Below are 18,770 nucleotides of genomic sequence, written 5' to 3'. Positions count from 1 at the left end.
CCAAGTAGACTCTCAACAATTTACAACAGTTGTTACAACAAGTATAGCAACTGCTGTTCATAATTGGCTGACAGTGGTTTTGTCACTATAAATTTGAATTAACCTTCTAGTTGCTTAAATAGCTTACTATCCATTCAAGAGGGAACAGGAAGGGGGAAGGAACAACTCCTTCTTTCTCCTCTGATATCCAGCAATAAACTATATTTCTATTATTTTACTTCCTCCCTTTGTATCTGAATCAATGGATATAAGAATGAGCATCAATAACCATGTTTAAGGCTGTTGCATAAGATACATCAGTTGCCAAATCTACCTTCTTTGACCCTTTAAGTCAATTAGTCAAGGAAGAACAGTTTGCACATGAAATTGGTGTAACAATTTCTCTACTTCATGGAACATATTTATTTTGGGATGAAGCAAACTGCTCTGTACAAGCTAGGAGCATAAAAGTCTCTTAGAATATAGAATCAACCATTAGAAAACTTTTAAATATTGTAAACCCAAGCATCTCCATCTGCTTTTCAAGTACTATAAAAGAAACTTTTTCAACAACCATTTTTTCAATAACCAAATATGATAAGGTCGGTCCCTAAAAGTATTTTCCAACCCTTTTCTTTGGTTAAAAATAGTTATTTTTTTAAAATCAAGGCCACAATATTGGGGGGAAAGTTCATCCCAGCTATTTTTATGATAGTTTTGTGATTTCTCTAAAACAAAATCAGCTATAGATGTGGAAAGAGATGAAAATGCCTACCTGTCTTTTTGCTCAAAACAGAGTCCTATGAAAAGCTGCTGCCTAGTTGCCCATACACCGTACTGTCCCTATGTTAAATGCCCACTGACAAATTTTATTTGAAGGAAATTACAGGGTCATTTAAGTAGGGTTCTCCCATATTACACTAAATTGATTAAAAGAGGCATTGCTGAAAGCCTTACTATTCTTTTGCAAGCAAGAAGAGGCAGCAAAGAGTAAATCTTTCCCAACCATGATCCTTTTGCTTCATATTTTCCCCGTTGTTTCCAAATGAAGCCAGATTATAATTCTCTATGATGTTTAGAACTAAGAAGGAAGCAAATTCGATGGTTTTAAATCACAAATTTTGCCAGCATATTTGTAATGAGGTAGTGAGGTCAAAGAGAGCAAAGGATGTTAACAGAAGGAAAGAAAAATGAGTTCCTGGAAATAGCTTTATATATTCAATTTAAATCTCCCAACATATTTCTCCTTCCTCCTAGCAAAAATTAAATCTAGTTCTTTAATTAAACAAGGGGATGTGAAGAAAAATCTCTACCTAGTAAGTGATTCTTGAAGAAAAGAGTTTTGCAACAATCTTGTCCTCTAATTCACAGATGATCATTTCCTATTGACATCTTTTACTGTATCATATATTTTGGTCAATACTTTGTATTAGCTGTTCAGATCTACTCCTCACAAAACTAATAACATGGAAGTGAACCTTATATTGTCTCTCCTGCCAATTTAAAATTTTGCCTTTTCGTCTAGCCAAAATAGCTTAAGTCACATAAGGTATTTTTATCAGACTACTTACCCATCCTACATCTCAAGAAACTTCTGGAATTTCTACCCCCAATTTATTAACTGCAAAATAATTCAGAACTGTTTGCAATACAACACAGGAAAAGTCCAGTAGTCAAGATTCCTTCAAATCATTAGCATCTCCTCCAACAGAGATTTAATTCAAATATGAGACAAACATATCCCAACTTAGTTAGGATCATTTTTTTTTACAAAACACAAAACAATACACATAATTTCCATATAAAGGCATCAGCCTCCATGTCCCAAGCAAAGTCTGTGTTCTTTGTAGAGGAAGCTATGAAGTCCCGAAGCTCCATCCAATATAATCTTTTTATATACTGCTCCAAAAGGTGAAAAGGAGATATACAAGGAAGCTGTGGCTTTCCCATCCTTGTTCCTCCTCCTTCTCTCAACATGTCTGTAGCATTTCATGGAGAACTCTCTTTAATATAATCTTGGGTAGGATCCTACCGGAGGCTGCTACTGCTACTGGCTTGTGAGCTGCCCACACCTGGATGTTCAGGGCTATGGCGATTCTATTAAAAAAAAACACCAAGACACAAATAAGAAATTCCAGAGGCAATAAAAATAGCCATGTAGATTTTCTTGGCCCCAAAAGCTATCTTACATCTGACACCAAACTCTAAGCAAAGTACTTAAATTTGTTGTTTTACAATGAACTTATAAATATCAAGATCAACAGCTGAAAACTATTTCCCAACTTACCTTTTTTTTCTTTTTCTCTTTTTTCTTTCTTTTCCGTTCAGGATCATCCTCTTTCTTTTTCTTCTTTTTCTTATGATCAGAATCTGAGGGTGTTTCTAGTAAAATAAGAGAGCAATTAAAAAAGATATTTTCTCTAGAACAGGGCTTTCAAACTCCCGGCCCACAGGCTGGATGCATCATGTGCTGGCCACGCCCACGCCCTGTTTAGCAAAGGCAGGAAATGTCCCAATACATCATATGACACTGCCGTGACAGCGTGAGTTTGACACTCTTGCTCTAGAAGCAAGAAGTAACTTAATTTAGACTATCAGACTGAAAAATTCTATATCAGCAAGATGTGTGTGGGGACATTATTATTATATGTTTTAAGAAATAGACTTCTCACCTGGAGGGACAGGGTCTTGAGTTCGGCTCTGCTTATGTTTATGCTTATTTTTTTTCTTAGGTGGCTGGATGTGCATTAAGCGACATTGTTCTGGCAACTGGTGTAACAGAAACAGAAAGCCACGTCAATACATGAACTTACCAAGTACCGTTGAAGAAAACATATATAATAGACCTACGGGTGTATATTTTTTGCAAGACGATCAAATAATATTCCCCATCAAAATTTCCATTAGAATAATTTCTACTACAGGTAGTACAGAACAGTCCTCCCTTCACAATGGTAATTGGGACCAGAATTTCCATTGCTCAGTGACGTGTTTGTAAAACATGACAACAGTTCTGGCAGTTCTGATTGCTGTTATCACCGGGCCACCATTTGCAACTTCCTGCCAGCTTCTCCATTGACTTTGCTTGTTGGGAAGATGGCACTGAAGGTTGCAAATGGAAACCATGTACTGTGGGACATTCTGATGTCATAATTGTGAGCTGGGGGGCCATGACTTGTCGGACACTGTAAACATAAGTATGAGGACCAGTTGTAAGTAGCACTCATTCAGCATCATCATAAATTTGAACTGTTGTTGAAGGAATGGTCATTAAGCAAGGACCACCTGGATGTTCACTTTGTTTAGTGTTTGTGTCTATTGCAAATTAAGGACTTCTGTGCTAAAGCAAAATTATCCCTAATCTAGATTTTTGTTGCTTCCAACTGTACAAATGCAGCACTGCAAACCTTCTGGCTTCAAAATGAGAACAAGCACAGTATAGCAGTCCAATATTGAAATAGAGCGAGGAAGACTCTGATGAGAACCTACCCCCTCAGCTAGATAAATTTACTTGGTGACCTTAGACTAATCGCGTTTCCTCGACCCAAACTTCTCAGATTGTTCTGAGGATAAGAGAAAATCAGGATATAAATCTAATGAATAAAATACATGAAATGCAGACACAGGATCCTATTATGATCAGATCTCTCATAAACTCTTAGGAATACTTACCACAGAGAATTACCATTTTTGACCAATCCAATTGCTATGACAAATATATCAACAAAGAAAGATTTGCTGGTTGTTTGAGATGACAATTTTAACAAGGATTTATCATTTTCTATTGCTTCTATTATGAACCACAACTAGACATGTTGTGCTAACATAGCCATTGTGGTTCCTGTTTCACTGTACTGTACAAACTTGATGGCTCAGTATATCATATGCTGAGACCCTCTTTGAGGAAGATAGAGTTTAGAAATACGAAATATAAGTATGTAGAGATTCTATAAATATAAATTTACCCTGGAGTTCAGCTAGAAATTTTCACTTGATACCAACTTTGCAACAGGTGAAAGAAAGATTCAAGAATTCCTTTTTAAGGATAATCTGTTTTATCCTTTGCCTGAAACTTCTTCCTATCTTCAACCTTACTTAAAAGTCTATTCTGATAAAGAAGTTATAACCTCTTATCTTTTGGAAGGGTGGGCAGTGGTTACCTTTAAGTCAGTCTTTATTCCTGGCAAATATATAGTTATTCTATACATATTTTCTGGCTACATTTTCAGAAGTTGATTATTGTTGCCTTTTTCCTAGGATTGACTGGTCCCAACTTGCTTCCACACCTAGGGTAGAAGGAGAACTCAGGCGTCCTCGTTCCTAGTCAGTACCATAATCAATAGTCACATGCTATAAAACAGTGATGGTTAACCTTTTCGGCACCGAGTGCCAAAGGTGAGTGCACATGCGTGCAGGAGTGCCGGTATCCGGAAAAGAGCAGTTGGCTGGTGTGTATGCACGCAATGGAACCCGGAAGACCAGCTGGTGACAGCGTGTATGCCCACACAGAGAGGGCTCTGTGTGCCACCTCTGGCACATGTGCCATAGGCTCGCCATCACGGCTGCATGCCATATTCTAAAAGATTCCAGTCCACTTGTTTTTGGAGGCTGGCAACATATCTATGCTATAGCATCCATGCTGAATTCCTTTTTTAAAAATGTACAACATAGTCAATGTCTCATAAAGCAGACAACGTATTCAAGATTTTTGCACTGTAGTCTCTTTCTGTCATTTAAATTACCTATTTGCATCTAGGTTGTAATGTAATTCCACAAAGATGTCCACTGCCATATGGCTGATAATCAATATGCTTGGTGAATTTATATTCAGGTTCTAAACTGATAATTGTCAGACCTTAAACTATAAACCTGTAATATTCTTAGTTACTAGTTTGGCAAGTTTCTTTTTCATTCAAGGCATCACTGTGTGTTTTGTTTATAATAATTAAAAATCTTCTTTAGTACAACATGTCTTTCATCCAAAGCATAACTCACCGGGCCAGCATGGAGACGAAACCCTGTTAGCATGGTACCAGTGATGGGGTTGAATGAGCTACCACAGATGGGAGGTTTTTCAATTAAAGAACGCAAGCTGCTGTTATCATGTGAGCCTGGCAAATCAATCATTCCAGGCAGGTCAGGCAGAAAGTTGCTGAGTTTCTCTTTCACCTTTTTGCCACAGAATTTATTGTAGGCATGCTCTAAGTTGTAGTGGGTGATCAAATTTGTGCTTCCCGTTAGTTCTGTGGTACCTGGCAAGAAATGAACATTATAAAATAACAATGTTACTGATTGTTTTGCTTAAATTAATAGCACAGATAATTTTTTAAAGAAACTCCTAAAGTTCAATAGAAGCTGATTTTGAAACCAGGTCCTTTCTAACAATAACAATGATAATGATACAAATCATATTTTATATGACCTGAAATATTAGCAGTGAGAATGGAATTATTTAAAATATTTACAGTCTGGCCTTATCCATAAGATTGTTTGATGCATTATAATCAATAAAAATAAAACATTAAAGCTAAAAAAAAAACAAGTAAAACATACACCACCTTCCTCATTTAGTGAGGCTAACCTGTTTCTCAAATTGGAAGCAAAATGCTTACTAAGTGACTTAAAGAGAGATGCTGTGAAGATCTCCAGTGGCTACCATCTCATTTAGATAAAAGCGCTCCTGTGCAGCAATGCCAATGGTAATCTCACTCTGGAATGCATTGTTGTCAGGCACACAAAATTTGGTTGGATTTTTTTTTAATTGCCATATTTGCAAAAGGTTGCTGAGGTAGTCACTGAAATAAGTGGCTGCATAAAAAAGTGGCAATGACAGAAAATCACTCTAGAAATAAATGGTCTAGTCCCGTTAGCAATTACAACCCAAATACAGGAGTTAAAAATGGGTGGATGATGTCCAGGGAACTTCTAAAGCCAAATCCATTACAAAGAAGTCTCCCCCACAGCCCTGGGACAACGAACCTGCTTCTCACTGGACGACGTTTTGACTTACCACCATAATTGAGCCCAATATCTATGTTGCCGAGACATTTGTTAAGTGAATTTTGCCCCATTTTACGACTTTTCTTGCCACGGTTATTAAGTGAATCACTGCAGTTGCTAAGTTAGTCACAAAGTTGGCAATCCGGCTTCCCCATTGACTTTGCTTGTCAGAAAGTTTGCAAAAGGGGATCACAGGACCCCAAGACACGGCAAGCGTCATAAATATGAGCCAGTGGCCAAGTCAAGTGTTGATTATGTGACCATGGGGAGGCTGCAACGGTCTTAAGTGTGGAAAACAGTCCTAAGTCACTTTCTTTCGGTGCCGTTGTAACTTTGTAACGGTCACTAAATGAACTGTTGTAAGTGGAGGGCTACCTGTAGTCCTGCTTGCAGAAGTGGATGCATCCTGAGAAAATGACTAACTAAAATGGCAACCCTGTGCACATTTACTTTCACTGCTAGAAAATTTCATGAACACGCCTGGCTACGAAGCATAGCACTTAAGGTGGACTGTACAACTTAGGAGGGCAGATTCTTGAGGGGCCACGCAGAGTCTTGTAGCCTAATGAGTCACAAAGCAGCAACAGTTCCAGGAGGAACCAAACGGCCACACTCTCCTTTTACTCTCCCACAAATGACACAAAACTCTCCCGCCAGGGTTCCTTCAAGAAACTTCGATGGCTTTTAACTCCAGGACGCCAAAGATATGCAAACGAGGCCATCCCGGCTCGTTCAGTGGCCTGAGCAACTGCCAGTCGCGCGAGTTACCACCCACTTGGCACTTCAGCCCGGCCGTCAAGCCTCTACAGCGGCTGGGCCCGAGTTCCCGCAAAGGCGGGGCAACTGCCCCATCAGTCGCAGCGAGCCATTCCATTGGCACATTCCGTCGTGACGTTTAAAATCCGTCAAGCAGCACTGACCAGAAAAGCAACGCCCGCCTCTAGGCGGCGGTTGGTTACAGAGCTCCTGAAACCCCGCCCCTACAAGCCACTACCTGGTAACTCGCGCATTAGGTAAAAAGGACCGCTGGCTGCCGCCGCTTTGCGACCGGTCTCTTCTCCGACCGGAGTCACCGTTGGTACAGGAGGCTGTCCAGTACCGGGTCCTCCTGGTTTTCCTGGGCCAAAGCCTAGCGCGGCAGCTGTTGTAGACGGAGGAGGTTCTGTTCCTCCGAAGAGAGCAGAAAAATTCTCCATCATCCCGGCGTGCTTTGCGCAGTCTCCTCCTATTGGCTTCGCATCCGACGCTTTTCTACGTTTGCTCTGGCGTCATTGGAAGGCGGAGACCCATCCTCTGCGTAGGATTGGCTAACTTACCTGGAACTCGACTATATGATATGATAGGTTGCTTAGCAGAACGACACACTTTTAAATGGCGGAATTACGTCAGTGCCTCACGTCAGAGAGCGAAAGCAGTCCCTTGGTTGCCATTCTGAAGAGTTTCAGTGCGATGTTCCCCTAGCCAATAAGGACGCCGCGTTGTCCACGGGACTCCGCCTCCCCTTTGATTGACGTTGTCACCCACCGCTCAGTCAAAAGCAAAAGAAGGGGACTCGGTGGGTGGGCGGGAGGCCGTCTTGAGACGGGATCTCGGTCGGTGTGAGGTGAAGATGGCGGTTTTGGCCCCTTTGTTAGCCCTGTTCTATTCGGTGCCCGGACTCTGCCGCTGGCTGGCACAGCCTTATTACCCGCTCTCCCTGCTCCTTTCGGCAGCCTTCCTGTTGGTGCGGAAGGTGCCGCCGCTATGCCACGGACTGCCCAGCCAGCGGGAGGACGGGAACTCCTGCGACTTCGACTGGGTAAGATCCTTGTGGTTCCTCCTTGTGGGTTCCATCGGTTCTTGGGCCCCTTCTTCGGCATGTGCCTCCTGCAGGCTTTTTCATACTTCGGACTCCCCGGGGCTCCCTCAACATTTCACCCAGGAGGGATAAACGGGAGGGACTTCCCCAGTGGTGAAATTCAATTTTTTTTACTACCGGTTCTGTGGGCGTGGCATTGTGGGCGTGGCAGGGCAAGGATACTGCAAAATCCCCATTCCCTCCCCACTCCTTGGGCCAGCCAGCGGTGGTATTTGCCGGTTCTCCCAACTACTCAAAATTTTCTCTACTGGTTCTCCAGAACCTGTGAGAACCTGCTGGATTTCACCCTTGGACTTCACCCCCCCACCAACCTTCTTTAGCGACACGAGCAAAATCCAAGCAGCTGGTGTTTCCTGTGTTGGTGGTGTTTTCCCTACTTTGACCATAATCAAAAGAGCCTATGGTCGTGAGGCCTTAAATTTATTTCTTATGAGAAAAATGTTCCAACATCTTTAAAGGTCATGCAGTCTTTAAGCATGAGTGCAGAAATAATGCTCTGCCTCTGAGAAGTTTCTCTGTGGAATCGGACAGTTTTCGCTTCTCACCTCCAGAGATGTGACCCTTAAGCTAATTTAGTGGTGGACATTTTCACCTGTTTTAAATTTCTAGTACTGTGTCTAGATTTTGGGATGTGTCTTCGCTCCTTGTACACCACAGTAAGGGGAGACCTATTGTGCAATTCATTCAAATCGGCTTTCTTCAAGTGGACTGCCTAAATGTGCGGAAAAATAAATTTCCATCATCCCTGGTGAGATTGCAGATACTTGGTTGAGGAGGCTTATCGTTGCATGTCTACAAAAGTTTTAAAAAATGTCTTTGGGAGTGCTTTAAAAGGTTTGTTTAATCTTAGGTTTGGAGCAGACGGATCATCTCTCTATAATTCTGCATATATATGTCCATGTGAAGTATATTCTGTATATACATGTACATGGGTTACTTTGACGCATAAATCAATGTGATCAATATATTGTAAAGAAGCTCTGACTTGTATAGGAACCAGCTAATGGTTTCTGTTTGTAAAAGCAAAACCATACATTTTCAGTATCTTCAAAAATTAATTGAAGTCTAACCTTTGTCATGTTAAGAACATTTTGAAGGTTCATAGGAAAGGTTCAATATATATAAGGTATGCATCTGCTAAAAAAATCGGCCTGTTATGAACAATAAAGTCTTGAAAACAATACCAATATCATAATACCCTTATATAGATTAATGATAAGGCCACATCTGGAATAATGGAGGTGGAGAAGGTACAGAGGACTTTTATTTGTTAAATTTTTATGCCACCCATCTCCCTATAAGGTAACTGGGCAGTTATCAAGGAGCTATCTATTAAAGGGCTGGAGCATCTTCCCTATGAGGAAAAGTTGCAACATATAGGACTTTTTGGTTTAGTCAACATATTTAAAACATTAAAACATTTATGATAAGGATAAAGTGGAGGACAAGCTACTTTCTCTCTCTCAAAATACTAGAACTAGCAGTCACCCAATGAAATTAATCTTGGAAGAATCGGGACCAACAATATTTTGTTTATTCAATGGGCAATTAAACTTTGGATTTCATTATCATCAAAAGTGGTTGCTACTATTAGCTTGGCTAGTTTCAAAAAAAGTGTTGGCTCAATTCATGGATGTCATGGGGATCAATGACTTAACTTCGATAGTAGTGTGAGTGTTCTGAAGACAGATAGTTGGCAACTGTGAGATCAGATTGCTGAATTAGTTGGAATAAGAGTCTAATCCAACAGTTTATATTCTTAAATTCATATGTTTAAGAGGCTGCAGAAGTAAGCTAACATGATTTCTCATGAAACATTTTATGATCTGGATGTTTCTGTAAGCATAATATTTTACTCTGCAATTGCTGCACAAATGGTGTAATGTGTAGGAACATCATTGGGATAAATTGTATGATTTAATAAACCTTGTAGTTACTGTAGAAACAGAAATGTATCAAAATGTCATTGCATCCAGATGATGTAAACAATTTAATAAATACCCCAAATATATTTAGATTCCAATATATGATATTGCAGCTATATTCACACACTGAAAGATTTACACAGCCATCTGCTTGCTTTGTGGCCTCCCCCCCCCCCCAATGGACAGATGTGTAATGATACCAGAGATCAATTTGCTGTTGCTATACTGTGATGTTGAAAAAAGGTTTGCATTTAATTCTGTTCTTGTGTATAGTTAGGGTTTTTTTTTAACTCTTCCCTTTACTCCTATTTACTCCTTGAGTACCCAGTTTTGCTTTCTTTTTAGCGGGAAGTGGAGATCTTAATGTTTCTGAGTGCCATTGTGATGATGAAGAATCGCCGATCCAGTAAGTAATGCTATTCGTGGATAGGGAGAATATCTACCATTCACCTGTATCTCAGATTCTTGGTCTTTCTATCTCCACAGAAAGCAAGGATCTTAGATCAAACATTTTAAGAATTATTCAGACAATAAGATGATGTTATAGAAATCTTAGCTGGGTTGTTTTCCTCCTTTCAAATGAAATTTATCTCCCAGGTTATTAGATGAAGACTTTTTCAGTCCCCTTACTCATGGCTCTTCTATGAACTGGGGAGGAATGTACAACTGGTTAGAATAGAGGGGGAGGGGAATGTGCACTTAGAATATGAATCTCCAATTCTAAACATCATTTTTATTACACAGCAGATGAATTTTAAATTGACATTTTTGAAATATTTAGAAAAAAACTTCATAGGTAGGTTTTATTTCTATTAGAAGTTGTTCTAATGGATAATCAGACTGCTGAGTAAACAGCTGCTGCAGAATGGAATGCATGTGGGAACTTTATGATATGGTCTTATCTTTGTACAGTAAATAGGACAAAAAGTTGCAAGGCACCTGCTCTCAGAACACAGTGCCTTAATTTTCTCGGTGCATTCCTATTAGAGGAAGGGCTTTAAAAGGAATTTGCTTCATGTATAGGTAGGAACAATCTAAAGACATGAAGATTAACAACACTTTCATGCACTTAATGTGGCTATATGATTGGGTAGGGACAAGCAAAGAAAATCAGAGGGATAATAAGAGTGAAATAGAGCTATAGTGCCTGAGATAATGAGTTAAGTATGGGAGAAGAATAACAATAAATAACCTAAACTTTCCAAAATAGTATGTTTATTAGTTTCATTCCAATGATAGATGGATGTATAACAGATTCATTCATTCATTCTGTTCCTTGAATGTAGGAAGCTATCAGATACAAAAGCTGGAAGTGGTTGCTGAGTAAAAGGAAATTAATTTTTTTAAAAAAACCTATATAAATACTGAAATAGAAATGCATAACATTTTGTAGATTTTATGATCAGAAGTTGTGAGGTAGGAGGGGAATCACCATTTTTAATGAACATCAGCTTGCAAAGCTTGGCTACTATTAGAACATGCTCCTACTTTGCCTGAACAAGCCAGCAGCCTAAACTGTCCAAGCAATGAGTGGGGTAAATTTTGATACTGTTAACTTTATGTGCACAAATGTAATGCCTACCTCTACAAAGCAAATACACAAGCCTCCAGTGTATAACTTAATTATTCTAAAATGAGCCCCACTAGGGATTTGGGAAATGGCAGACTGGTATTATTTGTCTTTTTAAAGGCATATTTTAGTAGTCCTCCTCCTACAGCTAAATCCATGTCTTGGCATTAGGTGTTTATAGACATTTTTCTGCAGAACTTGCAGTTTAACTTTGCAATGGAATAATGCTAATGTGATTTATTAAAATACTGTTTAAGAGTCATTATCCAGAGACAAAAGTTTGGGCTTCTCTGATTTACTTATCTCCAGGCTAGAAACCTGACAGGGCTCTGACTTTTGCATATGAGCTCATCATGGCCAGAACTTACTTATACTTATCAAAGGAAAACCTAGGCTTTGTCATGAGGCCACTCAGTCCCTGAATGAAGCACAGTAAGATAAAAAGCATGGAGTGCTTCAGCAATGGGGAAGACCCTGGGGAGCCCATTGCAGGCCATGCATGCGTATCTCTCTGATCAGCAGCTGAAAATCCTGCTTGGATTTCAGCAAGAAGGATTTTCAGCCCTTCAATAGAAAGATATGGATGACCTGTGCTGGGCCTCCTAGTCTCTCCCATTCTTTTGAGGCATTAGCCTGCTTCTTACATGGGACTCCAGCTGCTTAATGGCCCACAAGATCACTTAATAGCCACAACCAGGAATACCAGGATTGCAGTTGGAGCAATCACATGATTTCTCACTTAATGACTACTTTGCTGTACAACCAAGCTCACATCCTGATTATGGTTGTTAGCAGAGGACCACCTGTAATATGGTAAATTTTTACTTAGTCCACAGCCCAGCGAAGTCCTTAATTTTTTTCTTGGCAGTGGAGGTTGTACAAATTAATTTATCATTATTGTGAGTTATAGCAGTGCAAAATTTGAGGATCCCAAATGTCAAAAATTAAAAAAATATGATGTGGTAAATTGACTTTCAGGTTGTCCTAGCTTACCATAGGTCATTACTTGACCCAGGAGTATTTTATAATATCTTGCTAATCATCTGTTTTTTATCTCTGTTTCACAAGTCACCGTGGACCAGCATGTGGGGAATATCTTTATGTTCAGCAAAGTGGCCAATGTCATCCTTTTCTTTCGTCTTGATATCCGGATGGGGCTGCTGTATCTCACACTCTGCTTAGGTGAGGTCTCTGGGATGAGGCTCTATTTACATTCTTCGTGTAGGGATTGATCCCAGAAATAATTGGGTTTGAGCTTTAAAAAATGGTTTTAGCACCCAGATCTAATGCATGGGATTTTGATTGTAAAACATTATTCTGGTTTTTCACTTTGTTTCTCTCTCTGAGTTTCTATCATGACTCCTGGTGACAGTAGGATAAACTTTCCCTGATTACTCTTGTCTAAAATATCCAGATATTGTCAACCTATATTATATAAAAAGAAACACAACCTTTGTTTCACCAACCCTCCCTTTCTATTGCTTCCCTGTTGATTCCATGTGCTTTGCCTTTTTTGTTCCCTAACTGCCTTCCTGCCCATTCACTTTCAGCCTTTTTAATATTTCTTTTCCCGTTTCACCCATTTACCTCTAGCATCTTCTATTGCTTCCAACCCACCCTCCCAGCAAATGCAAGACTTTTATTAATAATAGATATTGTGAGTTTGAAAAAAAATAGCACTCTTTAATGCAGCAAAAACCCTGCATGCAGATACAGTATGCAAAATTTAAAAAATGAAATTGTTTTTAAAAATTAAATAAAACGACCGTGTCCACTTGTGGAGCATGGCTATCAATATGTGTGACTTCCTCATCTCATCCTAGCTAGTGCTCAGATCTGCTTCTTGTGCGTTTTCAGTGTTCCTGATGACTTGCAAGCCACCTTTGTACTTGGGTCCAGAACACATCAAATATTTCAGCGATAAAACCATAGATGTGAGTATTTTGGTTTTTTGAAGACCACTTGTTTTGGGAAGAGTTGGATAAACTTCTGACTTCTTTCAGCTATCAGAATGTATCATGTGGAGTGTTCATTTCTGCGTGATGAGCAGGCTGTCAGCAAGATCCCTCTTTTACAGGAGGAACTAGCCCGGGACAAGCGAGTGACCTGGATTGTGGAATTCTTTGCTAACTGGTCCAATGAATGTCAGTCATTTGCTCCTATCTATGCTGATTTGTCTCTCAAGTGAGTGATTTGCATTTGATGAAATATTCTGAGACAGGGAGATTTTGGAGATGAAGCTGAGACTCATGTACTTCAGTCAGTCATAAATAAAGCACTGCCTGTGGAACTCTGTAAGTTATACTTGTTTGCTTCATACTGCAAAATATATAGAGGTTATCTTCTGAAAATAATAATTTAAGATCTGCGTCCTTCCTAAAGCATTGTTTAAGGTACACCCACTCCCCTTCTTCCAGCACTCTTATCTTTAATGTTTTTGCAGCATCTAGTTTTACTTGATTAATGCACTGATGTTGGATTTCAGACTTTTTCCTTTGCTGTAATAATCACAAAACAGCATCTTTTTCAGTAGTTATAACTACATTTGAAAAGTTTGAAGGGTCCACAATAGCTATGACTTACAGTAATAATAGTAATGAGATGTACTTGGTATGCCTGGGCTACAGCTAGGTAGAATCGGAGCAAAATATATATTGGTAGGTGAGAAGAAAAAAGGCTTCTTTTCTCTCCACATAATCTCATTCTAAGTAATGTTAGGGAAACCATATTGTGCAAAGAGGAAAGGAAGACCACTCAGAACAGCAGGCTACCAGTTATCCTCAAATTAGGTAGCTATTACAGGTAATAGTAATAGTTACAAATTAGTAATAGTTACAAATTAGGTAACTGTCAACTTACAACAGTTGTTTAGTGACTGTTCAAAGTTACAGTGGCACTGAAAAATGTTACTTATGACCATTTTTCATAGTTACAACCTTTGCAGAATCCCCATGATCATGTGATCAAAATTCAGATACTTGGCAACTGCTTGATATTTATGACGGTTGCAGTGTCTTGGGGTCATGTGATCACCTTTTGCGACCTTCTGACAAGCAAAGTCAATGGGGAAAGCTACATTCACTTAACCTTGGTAGTAACTTATCAACTACAGCAATTTACTTAACAACTGTGGCAAGAAAAGTCATAAAATGGGCAAAACTCACTTAACATATGTCTCACTTAACAACAGAAATTTTGAGCTCAATTGTCATAAGTTGAGAACTACCTGTACTTATCTGGCTTCACCATTTTAGCCCACTGTATCTAGATAGGACAAGTGGGACTTGAAACAAGTATTAGTTTTTAATACTTCATTCCAACCTCCCGTTCCCAGTCATGTCTCCTTTGTTAATCATTATTCCATATCCCCAAAACATGCTAAAGGAATCCCTGAGAATTCACCATGGCATCACTGGCCTTGAATCTGCCTGGATGCCCTCCAAATGTCTCCAGCCAGCATGGCCATACCTGAGCATTCTGAGAATTGAAACCACCATACCCGGTAGGCGTCCTGGTTAAAAAAATGCTTCAAGTAGTCTGCACTCCTATGCACCATTTCAAAGACAAAATACTATATTGTTTTGGTGAATGAAGATAAAGCCACTGGGTTACTGGGACAGCAACACAGATACATTGGTCTTTTTTAGAATTGAGGTTGCTATACTGAGATACTGAAACAAATTATTAAAAAGGACTCAGACTAGGCTTTGTAGTTGTATAAAAGCAGTATTGTTCTTGAGAAAAGCAAATGGAAATGAAAAATACTTTTCCTTGTGGAGATTTTATTGTGATGTGGGGGAAAGGAACAGGTTTAGAAGCAGAACTGATAAAAATGACAATAATTAATCTATTATCTTTTGGATTAAAATCTCTGGATCAACCTGGATGTAAGCCTTCCTACTCAGCATGTTGTTTACTTTACTCTGGTTGTCTTTTGGTAGCTTTTGGCTAAGTGAGGGGTCAGCAACCCGTGGCTCTGGAAACAAGTGTGCCTCTTTCATCCCTCTGCTACAGTTCCGTCGCCGGTCAGCTCCACAATTGATAGGATTTTCAGTTAGGACAGGTATAGGAAAAGGGATGCCACACTAGGAGGAGACTCTATGGTGGGGGAACCGGATTTCTGGTCTGCTCCAGAGTTGAACGGGGGACTTCTGCTTAGGACCTTTGTGGCTCTTTGAGTGTTTAAGGTTGCTGACCCCTGGGCTAAGTGTTGTAGTGTATGTTGCTTCCAGCAATAGCCAGCAGATGGCCACAGTGTAGATTTTTTTTTCAGTCAGAAAAAAAATATCTTTGCTTTCCTGATAACAGTGACTGTAGCTTAAAGAAAAAGCGTAATTCAGTTCTTTAATGTACACTTCCAGTTAGACTGAGAAAACTCTTGTCTAACTTAGGTCAAATTCATATTTGTTCATAAATCTTATTGTGTGACTTTGAGGGAAGCCTGTTACACATAACTATAATGAAAATAATTTGGCTTAATCTGGATAAGACCTCAGTGAAAAATTGCCTGTCAGTTGCATATCAATGAAGAAAAAGGGAAGAGGAGGATAATTGTTGCTATTACCAAATATTTTACTTGCTGGCATTTCCATGTATATGGTAATCACTGTTATATTTTACCAGATATAATTGCACTGGATTGAACTTTGGAAAGGTTGATGTGGGTCGCTACCCTGACGTCAGCACCAAGTAAGCTTTCAGTCTCTCTACATATCTAGGATGCTTAGACAGAATGCCAGATTTGTGAGAAAGAACATTGGGAAGATTTACTTTTTAATAGCAGGGCACTGCAGAAAAGGGTGGACATTGGTTGGTAATTCATAGTATAATTGGTTAGATTTGGAACTGCAGAAGACATAGCAGGCTGCATGTAGTAAGACGTACATTTCCAATTTACACATAATTATGGATACTATAATACCTGCAAATATCAAGATTTTGGTGGGTCCCAAGACATGTTCTTGGCCTGCCTATTTGTTTATGAGGCCAGAAAAGATTACTAACTTGAATAGACACTACTTTTCAGAAATTATTTCTGAATTTTCATTCATCTCTTCATAGGTACAAAATCAGTACTTCTCCTCTCACCAAGCAGCTGCCTACACTGATCCTTTTCCAGGGTGGTAAAGAGGTGATGCGCCGGCCACAGATTGATAAGAAGGGACGAGCAGTTTCTTGGAACTTTTCTGAGGTATTCCCTTTAGCCATAGTTGATAGTAAGCAAAAGTCCGTAGTAAAATATCTGATAAATTACTAAATTATTGAAGCTGAGTTGTTGTCACATTAGGAGCTAGAGGCTGGCACGAAGCAACATATATCTTTCTTTTACAGGAGAATGTGATCCGGGAATTCAACTTGAATGAGCTATACCAGAAAGCCAAGAAAATATCCAAGAATGCAGATGAGAACTTTGAGGAATTCTCAGAACAGTCTGCTATCACAGAGCATCCTAACGGGGAAAGCAAGAAAGACAAATAGTGCCTGTAGGACTGGACCATAATGCTCTTACTGTTAAGCCTCTCCATTTCTGTTTCCATCCTGACATTTCTCCCAGGATGTCATCCAAAGACTGCTTCCACTCGACAGTGATGGTGCTGGGAGATGTGTGTAATCACTAAGATATTTATCATTCTGGGCTCTGCTCTTGGCTGTGGAACTCTACATTTTCTGTTGTATTTTTGTTCCAAATTTTCTTTCCAGGAGTCACTACTGATATTTAAATGATAGAACCAGCCGGAGAAAATCTTGGTGACCTCCTCAAGGAGAATATCACTGTGGAATGCAGGATGCTTCTCTGGGAATTAGTAGGAGCTGCTAAGGAAAACACTGTAATAGGAGGGTAAATCTATTTCTTGTTTTAATCGATATGATTTCAATGGTAAAATTGGGAAAACCCACATCTCACATGAAATCAACTCCATTCACTCCAGAAGGCTTGCTCTGAGAAGATATTGGCATTTCTGACCAGTTTTTTGCTACTGCTACCCATTGCCCTCTTATTATTGTGGTCATTGCTATTGTTATTAAGAAAGGTCTTGTGGTATCTTGTGGTCTTTTCTCTTTTTAGAAGCTAATGGGCAATAGTGGAATATTTGCTGAACTTAAAGTTGTGCCAGAAAACCAGTGGCTAATGTACAGCTTTAAAAGATCTCCTGCCTTTTATAGTAACAGCTGGTAGCTTAGTGTAGCTGTTTGACTTGGAAGCACTGCTGTTTCTATAGTCCATCTAATACTGCACTAAACAGGGTTTAACTAATGTGGCAGATGTTCTGGGACTACATTGGCAGACGTTCCTAGCCAGTGTGGCTGTCTGGGTAGAGCAAGGATTGGGCAAGTCTGTCCTAGTGTTTTTAGTTGCTGCACTCCGAAGATGGACGGCTTGCCTGTAGGTGAAAACACTGCAAATCAACACAGTTCATCCATGTTCATGCTTCCGTTAATGGTCTTGTACAGGTGACTTTAATAAATCTTGGAGTGTTGTATTCCTGTGACCTTTTATTGATTTATTAGATTGTTGGTGGAGTTCCTGCCTTCGTGGTTTGACCTTGGCTTATGAAAAAAATACAGCCTTCTAATGTTTAAATCAATTTGTTCAAGGCTCAGCTCATTCTTTATCCAGCAGCATTTTTAGGCTTTTGTTTTTTCTGTTAGGATACATTTATAGAAGATATGCATAAAGCAAATGCGATTCACATTGGATGGGTTCACACCAGCGGTGGGATTCAAATTTTTTTACTACCAGTTCTGTGGGCGTGGCATGGCTTGGTGGGTGTGGCTTGGGCATGGCAGGGGAAGGATACTGTAAAATATCCATTCCCACCCCATTCCAGGGATACTGCAAAATCCCCATTTCCTCCCAATATACTGGGACTTGGGAGGCAGAGAATAGATGGGGGCAGGGCCAGTCAAAGGTGGTATTTACTGATTCTCCGAACTACTCAAAGTTTCCGCTACCATAGAATATTAACTCCTTAGCATCGACGAGTGTTAATATAATACTGCATAAGGCAGGGGTGTCCAAACTTGGCAACTTTAAGACTTGTGGACTTCAATTCCCAGAATTCCCCAGCCAGCCATGCTGGCTGGGGAATTCTGGGAGTTGAAGTCCACAAGTCTTAAAGTTGCCAAGTTTGGACACCCCTGGCATAAGGAATACTGATGGTCATTTCGAAAAATCCTTTCTTAGCGAGCACCTAGAAGCCAAGAGGAACATACGTGATGAATTTCAAGTTTGTAGGCTTTACAGTTCTGGAAATTTCATGATGAGTGAGTGGTATTTGGCTTTTATATATATATATATATATAGATTTCACAATATTTGTAGCCCATCTCATTCCTAGCAGATTACCACATTTTGCATTAAAAGGATTAACTAAATCCTGGTTCTAATCCTCCATCTATTTAAATAAGAATTCCTGTTCTTAGTAGGATGGATTCT

General features: G+C 39.6%; 2 protein-coding genes across 2 annotated transcripts; one reads left to right on the top strand and one right to left on the bottom strand.

Moving 5' to 3' along the window:
• Window positions 1-1,658: 1,658 nt before the first annotated feature.
• Window positions 1,659-7,314, bottom strand: MED19 (mediator complex subunit 19). The gene is made up of 5 exons (XM_081938011.1): window positions 6,974-7,314; window positions 4,975-5,231; window positions 2,652-2,748; window positions 2,267-2,361; window positions 1,659-2,076 (listed from the first exon to the last, which is right to left on the bottom strand). Exons 1-5 carry the CDS (start codon window positions 7,176-7,178, stop codon window positions 2,008-2,010), a joined length of 723 nt encoding a protein of 240 aa, XP_081794137.1. The 5' UTR covers window positions 7,179-7,314; the 3' UTR covers window positions 1,659-2,007.
• An 83-nt stretch (window positions 7,315-7,397) lies between these two features.
• On the top strand, window positions 7,398-17,814 carry TMX2 (thioredoxin related transmembrane protein 2). The gene is made up of 8 exons (XM_081938010.1): window positions 7,398-7,777; window positions 10,108-10,168; window positions 12,401-12,514; window positions 13,190-13,266; window positions 13,410-13,516; window positions 15,956-16,021; window positions 16,394-16,523; window positions 16,664-17,814. The coding sequence occupies exons 1-8, from the start codon at window positions 7,589-7,591 to the stop codon at window positions 16,808-16,810; spliced, it is 891 nt and encodes a 296-aa protein (XP_081794136.1). The 5' UTR covers window positions 7,398-7,588; the 3' UTR covers window positions 16,811-17,814.
• The last annotated feature ends 956 nt before the right edge of the window (window positions 17,815-18,770 follow it).

This window comes from Natrix helvetica, assembly GCF_964273705.1.
Source record: "Natrix helvetica genome assembly, chromosome: 1".
Lineage (NCBI taxonomy): Eukaryota > Metazoa > Chordata > Lepidosauria > Squamata > Natricidae > Natrix > Natrix helvetica.
Note: the sequence above shows the minus strand (reverse complement) of the source record. Positions and strands in the feature narration are given on the sequence as shown.